General features: G+C 41.9%; 1 protein-coding gene across 1 annotated transcript in view; it reads left to right on the top strand.

The window, feature by feature from the left end:
- Positions 1-638: 638 nt before the first annotated feature.
- Positions 639-10,356, top strand: part of EIF3J (eukaryotic translation initiation factor 3, subunit J) — a 16,600-nt gene continuing 6,882 nt past the window's right edge. The window contains exons 1-4 of the mRNA XM_011992112.1: positions 639-653; positions 4,658-4,712; positions 5,221-5,312; positions 8,345-8,459. Of these exons, the coding sequence (XP_011847502.1) occupies positions 639-653; positions 4,658-4,712; positions 5,221-5,312; positions 8,345-8,459 (277 nt within the window). The remainder of the gene's footprint in view (positions 654-4,657; positions 4,713-5,220; positions 5,313-8,344; positions 8,460-10,356) is intronic.

Consider the following 10,356-nt stretch of genomic DNA (forward strand, 5'->3'; position numbering starts at 1 on the left):
TTTCTTATTTCTTTTCTTTTTTTTTTTTCGAGACAAAGTCTGTCTCTGTCGCCCAGGCTGGAGTGCGGTGGCCGGATCTCGGCTCACTGCAACGTCTGCCTCCCGGGTTCACGCCATTCTTCTGCCTCAGCCTCCCGAGTAGCTGGGACTACAGGCGCCCGCCACCACGCCCGGCTAATTTTTTGTATTTTTAGTATAAACAGGGTTTCACCGTGTTCGCCAGGATGGTCTCGATCTCCTGACCTTGTGATCTGCCCGCCTCGGCCTCCCAAAGTGCTGGAATTACAGGCGTGAGCCACCGCACCCGGCCCATTTATCATTTCTTTGTGGTGTTAACATTCAAAATTTTCTCATGGAGCTATTTTGAAATATACAACATTGTTATTAGCTATAGTCACCTTACCGTGTAATAGAACACCAGAACTTATTCTTCTAAGTGTAACTTTGTACTATGACACTTTAAAGAACTTTGGTCCATTCAGAGCAGGTCCCTTAGTTTTTCACTGAGATTGTGGGATGGCTGTGTCTGGGCCTCGGTTTCCTTTTCTGTAAAATGGGGGGATAACACGACCTTCCTTACAGGACTGTTGTGAGAATTAACCTTGTTACTACACCTGTTGCTCAGAAGGGTTGTAAATATGCACCTTCTGGAAGTAAGCAAATGAACTGAAGCACTGCCACATATCACTCACAGATCCAGCCTTCCTGGGTTCTGTGAAGATTTAAACAACAAAAAATGCCTAGTAATTCACTTTTATTTTTAGCTCTTTGGTTCCTTTTGTGCTGTGATGTATTAATATAAGCACTTAGCAAACTAATGGCGAAATACAAACATTTGATCTCTAATTTCTAACTCTAGTATCATAGTTATTCAAATAATGACTAGCTGGTTTGCTCTCAATCTGTTAAAACTGCGAGCTGTGGGTTAAATTGCTGATGTAAGGTGAATATAAAAATACATTTACTTTTTTATACAAAGTTCCTTTCATTATGCTTGCAGACCGTATGACAGCCTTAATCATGATATTGAATTTTTAATTTATTTAGTGGACTTAGAGATTTTTATTAAGAATCAAGGCTTGGTTAGTTTATATTCTAGGCTGATACAAATTTGCGACCCTTTGTGTTATGAAACCAGAAGCTTGGTGTCATAGTGTGGCATATTAGTCATATTAGTCAGCCTTTGCTTCTTTAGTAGCGTCAGGGCCTCTTGCCTTGCATTTGCCATCTTGCCGCTCAGCTTCAAATGGCATATCATAGTGTGCCTGGTGGTTGCTGAGACAATGGCCAGGCTACCTATGATTAAAACCGTCTTTAATCATAGGGCTCTGTCTGTCCCTATTAAACTTGAGCCTTCTAAGTTCTGTGAAGCTTTTAGAAAATTGTGTTTGATAATTGGTTTATATTTAGCTCAGTGATTGAGTTAGGCATAGAAAAGACAGTGTAGATCTTTTTTTTAAGACAGTCTCTCTTGCCCAGACTGGAGTACAGTGGCTCAATCCTGGCTCACTGCAACTTCCGCCTCCTGAGTTCAAATGATTCTTGTTCCTCAGCATCCTGAGTGGCTAGGATTATGGGCGTGCGCCACCACACCCACCTAATTTTTGTATTTTTTAGTAGAAATGGGGTTTCATCATGTTGGCCAGGCTGGTCTCAGAACTCGTGGTCTCAAGTGATCTGCCTGCCTTGGCCTCCCAAAGTGCTGGGATTACAGGTCTGAGCTGTTGCACCTGGCTAGATCTATTTTAAAGTGCCCTGAGTTAGAGTGGGATCCATGAAGGCTTGATCAGCTCTTGACTTTTTTTTTTTTGAGACGGAGTTTTGCTCTTGTTGCCCAGGCTGGAATGCAATTGTGCGATCTTGGCTCACCACAACCTCTGCCTGCCAGGTTCAAGTGATTCTCCTACCTCAGCCTCCCGAGTAGCTGAAATTACTGGCATGTGCCACCACACCCAGCAAATTTTGTACTTTTAGTAGAGATGGAGTTTCTCCATATTGGTCAGACTGGTCTTGAACTACCAACCTCAGGTGATCTGCCCACCTTGGCCTCCCAAAGTATTGGGATTACAGGCATGTGCCGGCCTTGACTCCTTTTTTTCAGAGTCTTGCACTGTACCTGGGCTGGAGTGCAATGGTGCAATCTCAACTCACTGCAGCCTCCCACTCCTGGGTTACTCCTGGGCAACGAGAGCGAAACTCCGTCTCAAAAAGCAAAACAAAAAAAACCCCAGTATGGTACTGGTGTATGGAGAGACAGTAGATTAGTGGGATAGGATCAAAAGCCCAGAAGTAGACCAAGTATATATGAACATTTAGTATATGGTAAGTCACAGGGTATCTTAAAAATTTTTTTGCTGCAATAGAATGCAATAGACGGGGTATTTTATAAACAGATTTATTTCGTATGGTTATGGAGGCTGAGAAGTCCAGTCTCAAGGTGCTGGCATCTGGTGAGTGCTGCCTTGTGCTATTATCCTGTGGCAGAAGGGCAAAAGAGCACAAAGGATTGCAGAACTCATCCTTTTATCAGGTATCTACTCCTAAGATAAAGGTATTAATAATCCATTCATGAGGGCTTTGCCTCTAACCATTTCTGAAAGACCCTACTTCTCAACACTGTTGGATTGGAGATTCAGTTTTCATCACATGAACTTAGAGGACACATTCAAACGATAGCCCAGGGAGAAAATCATTATTTATTAATAAAGGGTTTTTAATAAATGATGCGGTGACAACTGGGTAGCCCTTTTGGAAAAAAATACAACTAGATTCGTGTCGCACGTCATACACAAGACAAAAACTCCAAATAGATCAGAGATCTAAATAAAAAAACAATGAAACCCTACACATTCTAGAAAAAATTGTGGGTGAATTCTTAGGTGTAAGAAAAGACTTTATGGCTGGGCGAAATGGCTCATGCCTGTAATCCCAGCACTTTGGGAGGCTGAGGCGGACGGATCACCTGAGGTTGGGAGTTTGAGACCAGCCTGACCAACATGGACAAACCCCGTCTCTACTAAAAATACAAAGTTAGCTGGGCGTGGTAGTGCATGCCTGTAATCCCAGCTACTTGGGAGGCTGAGGCAGGAGAATTGGTTGAACCCAATAGGCAGCAGTTGCAGTGAGCCACGATCACGCCATTGCACTCCAGCCTGGGCAACGAGCAAAACTCCATCTCAAAAACAAAACAAAACAAAACAAAGAAAAGACTTTCTAATTGACTTGAAATCCATCCAGAGGCAATGGAATAAAAATCTGGGACTAGGTGTGGTGGCTCACGCCTGTAATTCCAGAACTTTGGGAGGTCGAGGCGGGCGGATCATGAGATCGAGACCAGCGTGACCAACATGGTGAAATCCTGTCTCTACTAAAAATACAAAATTAGCCAGGCATGGTTGCGTGCGCTGGTAATCCCAGCTACTCAGGAGGCTGAGGCAGGAGAATCACTTGAACCCAGGAAGCGGAGGTTGCAGTGAGCTGAGATCGCGTCACTGTACTCCAGCCAGCCTGGGCAATAGAACAAGACTCCGTCTCAAAAAACAAAACAAAACAAAACAAAACAAAAACTCTTTCTACTAAAAATACAAAAATGAGCCAGGCGTGGTGGTACATGCTTGTAATCGCAGCTACTGGGGAGGCTGAGGCAGGAGAATCGCTTGAATGTGGGAGGTGGAGGTTGCAGTGAGCCGAGATTGCACCATTGTACTCCAGCCTGGGCAAGAAGAGCGAAACTCCGTCTCAAAAAAAAAAAAACAAAAAAAAAGTCTGGTAAATTTTACTGCATAAATTTGTTGGGATGCATAGCACTTCATGGGGAAACAACAGAGCATTCCATCCAGAAAGCAAGAATGCCCATTACCTCTGCTGCTGTTCAACATTGTACTAGAGGTTTAGCTGGCCCAATTAGATAAATCAATTGTGAGGGCCTAAGGATTGGTAAAGAAGTAGAGCTATCTTTTGTTTCCAGATAAGGCAGCATACCTGGAAAACCCTAGAGAAGCAATGATAAATCTAACTTAAGACAGAAATGAATTCAGTAAGGTAGCAGGATATTAACATATGAAACAGCCAGTAGTTATTTTTGTTTATTTATTTTGAGACAGGGTCTTTATGATAGTGAGTTGCCCAGGCTAGAGTGCAGTGGCACTGTCATAACTCACTGCAGCCTTACCCTCCTGGGCTCAAGTGATGTTCCCACATTAGCCTCTCAAGTAGCTGAGACTACAGGCACATGCCACCACACCCAGCTAATTTTTTAATATTTTTTTTTTTGTAGAGACCGGGTCTTGCCAATATGTTTTTATACACAAATAATAGCCACTTAGAGGACATAATAGGAAAATACCCTATTTACAATAGCAACATGCAAGATGAAATACTTAGGAATAAATCTAAAGAGAAATGTGCAGAGTCTCTAATAGGGAAACCACTTTAAAACACTTCTGAAAGATACAAAAATGTACTTGATCAAATGGAAAGACAGCTGTTATTCTTGGTTAGGGCAGCTCAGCATTATAAGATGTCAGTTCTCCCTACATTAATTTAAAAAGTTAATGCAGTACCAAAAAATACCAACCGATTTCTCTGGAGTTAGTCAAGTTGATAATAAGGTTCACACAGAAAAGCAAGAATTATTAATGGACGTCTTTTTCTTTAGGATAACTGGGATGACGATGATGATGAAAAAAAAGAGGAAGCAGAAGTAAAACCAGGTGAGCCACTGGGGTACCTCCATTTTTGTTTTTATGTCTTGCTGAGCATTTGTGACTTGTATTAAGACAAATGACAGAATGCTCACAAAATGGGAGATTTTGGTATTTAGAAACCAAGTGTCCTTCCATTCCCACTTTATTCTGTTTTCCCTGCAGTTTTTCTGTATCTCCTCAAAATATAATCAGATTAGATACCTGCTGTATTTCTGTGTGAGTGCTAGGTATTGTTAGGAGGAAAGGGAAGAGGTTTTGGCATTAATTATAGTTGAATGATCTAAGCCCTGCCTATAGGACAGTGGGGAAATATGAAGAGATATTTGGATCTTAGGGGTCACGTTAGAGAGGAGAAGGAGTCGTCCCAGAAGTTTCCCATTATTTGTGAGAAAAATCACTGTTTGAAGCTGGGAAAGGTTTGGTCTCTTAACAGTATACAAGTATCATGTCTGTCTCATCAATAAACTGGAAAATACTCAGTATAACTGTGAATAAAACTTTTTTTTACTTTTAGAGGTAAAAATTTCAGAAAAGAAAAAAATAGCAGAAAAGATAAAAGAGAAAGAACGGCAACAGAAGAAAAGGCAAGAAGAAATTAAAAAGAGGGTAAGTACCGTTTGTTTTCTAAAATACAGAATTCTCACATCGGTAGTGGTATAGTTTCTAACAGGCTGCAAATATTACCTAGCAATTTGAAGGGCTCTGTAAAGACTGTAAGTGGATACCATAAGGTAGGTAAAATCAAAACAAATTGATTTATGGTTTTTGCAAAAACAGAACCCAGTTTTATATATGAGTGTCTTTTAAGTTTTCACAAACATTCAGGAACAGTCATGATAGTGCAGTGACTACAGTCAGTGATTTCTGCCAGTGCCTGTAGTTCATTCTAGTCAACAGGATTAGATTTTTTTTTTTTTGAGATGGAGTCTTGCTTTGTCACCAGGCTGGAGTGCAGTGGCTCAGTCTCGGCTCAGCGCAACCTCTCTGCCTCCCGGGTTCACGCCATTCCCCTGCCTCAGCGTCCTGAGTAGCTGGGACTACAGGAGCCATGGCCAGCTAATTTTTTGTATTTTAATAGAGATGGCGTTTCACCATGTTGGCCAGGATGGTCTCAATCTCCTGACCTTGTGATCTGTCTGCCTCGGCCTCCCAAAGTGCTGCGCTTTCAGGCGTGAGCCACTGTGCCTGGCCAGGATTAGTTTTTATTTGCAGTGTATATATTGAACAAAATATAAAAATTGTTCATTTCTGTGCCATGTAGCTATATAAATGTATTTGTTTTTGATTATTTGGCACAGGATTAGAAATATTTATTTGTGTGGTTTTTTTGTTTTTGTTTTTTAGACAGAGTCTCACTCCGTCACCTAGGCTGCTGGAATGCAGTGGTGTGATTTTGGCTCACTGCAGCCTCCATCTCCCAGGTTCAAGCAATTCTCATTCCTCAGCATCCCAGGTTGGAATTACAGGCACACGCAATCATGCCTGGCTAATCTTCGTATTTTTAGTAGAGATGGGGTTTTGCCACATTGGCTGGGCTGGTCTGAAACTCCTGACCTCAAGTGATCTGCCTGCTTCGACTTCTCAAAGTGCTGGGATTACAGGCATAAGCCACCACACCCAGCCTATTTTCTATTTCTTTTTTTTTTTTTGGAGATGGAGTTTCACTCTTATCACCCAGGCTGGAGTGCAATGGTGTGATCTCAGCTCACTTCAACCTCCTCCTGGGTTCAAGTGATTCTCCTGCCTCAGCCTCCAGAGTAGCTGGGACTACAGGCGTGTGCCACCACACCCAGCTAATTTTTGTATTATCAGTGGAGATGGCATTTCACCATGTTGGCCAGGTTGGTCTCGAACTCCTGACCTCAGGTGATCAACCCGCCTTGGCCTCCCAAAGTGCTAGGATTATAGGTGTGAACCACTGCGCCTGGCCTATTTTCTATTTGAGAACACATTTACATGGTTCAAAAATTAAAACAGCCCAGGGTGGTTTGCTCACTCCTGTAATTGCAACGCTTTGGGAGGCTGAGGTGGGACTATTGCTTGAGTCCATGGATTTGAGACCAGCCTGGACAACATAGGGAGACCCCGTCTCTACAAAAAGTAGAAAAATGAGCTGGGCATGGTGGTACATGCCTGTAGTATCAGCTGCTTGGGAAGCTAAGGTAGGAGAATCACTTGAGCCCAGGAAGTTGAGGCTGCAGTGAGCCATGATTGCACCACTACACTCCAGCCTAGGTGACAGAGCAAGACCCTGACTCAAAAAAAAAAAAAAAAAACGGCCAGGCACAGTGGCTCATGCCTGGAATCCCAGCACTTTGAGAGGCCGAGGTGGGCAGATCACAAGGTCAGAAGATCAAGACCATCCTGGCTAACATGGTGAAACCCCGTCTCTACTAAAAAATACAAAAAATTAGCTGGGTCTAGTGGCAGGCGCCTGTCGTCCCAGCTACCTGGGAGGCTGAGGCAGGAGAATGGCGTGAACCCTGGAGGCGGAGCTTGCAGTGAGTGGAGATTGTGCCTGGGCGACAGAGTGAGGGTGACAGAGCGAGACTCCATCTCCATCCTGGGCGACAGAGTGAGACTCCATCTCAAAAAAAAAGAAAAATTATATCCCAGTATAAAGAGAAGGTAGATACACACTAAGCTGTCAGCTGTCATCTCAGAGAAGTGGGTTTGGGAAACAAATGACATCTACTATTATATCTTTAAAATTTGTTATAATGATACTTTTATAATTATACAATATGATGAAAAGGGGAAATGTTTTGAACCATTCTGTTGGACATTTAGGTTGTCTGTAAACTTATTTGAAATTATGAATAATACTCTAATGTACATTCTTGGGCTTATATATTTGTGTGCATCTTATTTCTTGAGGTAAATACCTAGAAGTAGAATGCTTGATTAAAGCATGTAAAAGTATTATTTAAGACTTGATACATATTACCAAGTTGCCCTAGAAAGGTTGTTCCAGTATAGTTTTAGTAGCAGTGTATGAAAGTAATATTTTTACCTTTTCCACAGTCTCAATTTCTTATTTTTAAAAAACGCTATAGAAGTAATCCCAGTCTTCCTGGGTACAAATCTGTCACATTACCAGCCGTGTTACCTTCTATTATTGTGGGCAGTTGTTTCTCTGTGCCTCCATTGTTTATCTTTAAAATTGGGTTAAGAATATCTAAAGTGGACTGGGCACAGTGGCTCATACCTGTAATCCCAACACTTTGGGAGGCTGAGGCGGGCGGATCACTTGAGGTCAGGAGTTCAAGATCGGCCTGGCCAACATGGTGAAACCCTGTCACTACTAAAACTACAAAAATTAGCTAGATGTGGTGGCACACGCCTGTAATCCCAGCTACTTGGGAGGCTGAGGCACAATAATCATTTGAACCCAGGAGGCAGAAGTTGCAGTGAGCCAAGATCGCGCCACTGCACTCCAGCCTTGGTGGTAGAGTGAGGCTCTATCTTAAAAAAAAAAAAACAAAAAAAACTAAAGTGTTTAGAGGAATGCCTGAAACAGTAATTACCAGTGTTCACTTTTACTTATAATTATATATGCTTAAGAATTCATACAATACAGAAAGGTACTGGGTGCATCATAATCCCAGTGCTTTTTAAAAACTTTTGTCTCATTTTAGTTAGAAGAACCTGAAGAACCTAAAGTGCTAACACCAGAAGAACAATTAGCAGATAAACTTCGGCTAAAGAAATTACAGGAAGAGTCAGACCTCGAATTAGCAAAGGAAACTTTTGGTAAGACAGGAGTATGATTGCAATACAGTATTAAACTGTTACAGGTGAAGACCCCAGAAAGTTCAGAAAACATCTCCTTTTCTTAAAAGAAACATGATACTGGCTAATGTAGATATTAGAAAGCAGTTTTTAATCTCTGTGTATATTTGAGATTTCATTACATTTTCAGATTTTTGAATGATTGTTTTGAGTAAAAGATTATTAAGATAAGTCATTTATAGCAATGCAAGAAGGGCAAAAAGGAGTAGACTCAAATGAAGTACACTGCTGCGTAGAATATTTTTATCAGCTGGATGAAATTTGCATGAAATGTGAGGTCTGTAGCTTTGAAATGGACTGTAGGGCTGTCCTGCTGTCTTAAGACTTAGACAGTAGGATGTTGCTCCAGGTGAAGCATGCAGCTTTTTCTGTGCCTTCTTGTGCTCAGTGTCATTTCCTTCTGCAATCCTTCTTTGCCCTTACCATGCCCTGTCTTTAGAGGGCCTCCATTTCTGTGTGTGGTGTCTGCAGCTGTGGTTAGTGCATGAGATAAAAGTGCAGCATCCTATAAATAGTTACATTCAGAGTGTTCCAGAGTAAGAGACATGGCTAGAGAAATAGTCAAAGCCTTCACTTCATTTAACCAAGTTTGTCATTACCTGTTGAATACTTTTCAGAGTAGAAGATCATGTTGAAACAGTTAAATCATTGCAATTTATAGCCAAGAAGGAAAGCTCTAGTTATTCTGATACGTCTCCCCCACCTTCATGCTTTCTCTACTCTAAACAGATCAAAAGGCTGACTGTAGTGATTGTTTTCCTTTTCATGGCGAAGTGTGACCTTATCTGTTAGTGGATCTGTACAAATACCGGGAGTTGCTGTGAATGCTCCGTGCACCATTGTATGCTTGGCAGGTCTTAACTGCACTCGTCTAATTATAGAGGGCTCTTGGCTGTTATTATGTGTCTTCCTAGGATGGTAAAAGCTGCCCATGTGTTTATTAAAGAGGCAGGTTTATGAAGTGTGCATAAAGCCTAGCATGGGACACCTGTTACAGACTAAAAGGTAAAAAACATGCATTCATACAGTCATTGTTAATAGGATTTTACTGTTGTGTTTCTCATACTAAAATACCACATGTGATATTGTTAATAACTAACATACTTGACATGGAGGATAGAGAAGCATACTTATCTTAGTCTAAAACTCATGTGGGCCAGATTTTTTTTTTTTTCTAACAGGGTCTGGCTCTGTCACCCAGGCTAGAGTACAGTGGTATGATCTCTGCCTCTGAGCTCAAGCCATTCTCCCACCTAAGGCTCCCAAGTAGCTGGGACTATAGGTGTATGCCACCACGCCTGGGTAATTTTTTTTTTTTTGGGGGGTATTTTTTTGTAGATAGAGGGTTTCACCATGCTGCCCAGGCTGTTGTTGAACTCCTGAGCTCAAGTGATCTGCCCGCCTTGGCCTCCTAAAGTGTTGGGATTACAGGCAGGAGCCACCATGCCCAGCCCAGGCCATATTTCTTCTATTGGGATATAACATGTTTACCCCTTTTTAGCTTCTGGAGTTAGACAAATATTTTCACAGGATCCATCTTTGTTTCTTACTCTTTTTGTTCCTTCTCTCCCCACTTTACTGTGGGGGTGTTCTTGTACAAGAACAGAGTATCCCTTTTGTAATGTAATGTGTTGTTTTATTTTTAGAGAAAGGGTCTTGCTCAGTCATCCAATCTGGAGTGCAGTGGCATGACCATAGCTCACTGCAGCCTCTAACTCCTGGGCTTAAACAATCTTCCCACCTCAGCCTCCCAGGTAGTGAAGGCTACAGGTGAATATCACCACACCTGGCTAATTTTATTTATTTTTTTGAGACAGAGTCTCACTGTGTCACCCACGCTGGAAGGCAGTGGTGCAGT

This window comes from Mandrillus leucophaeus, unplaced genomic scaffold, assembly GCF_000951045.1.
Source record: "Mandrillus leucophaeus isolate KB7577 unplaced genomic scaffold, Mleu.le_1.0 Scaffold402, whole genome shotgun sequence".
Lineage (NCBI taxonomy): Eukaryota > Metazoa > Chordata > Mammalia > Primates > Cercopithecidae > Mandrillus > Mandrillus leucophaeus.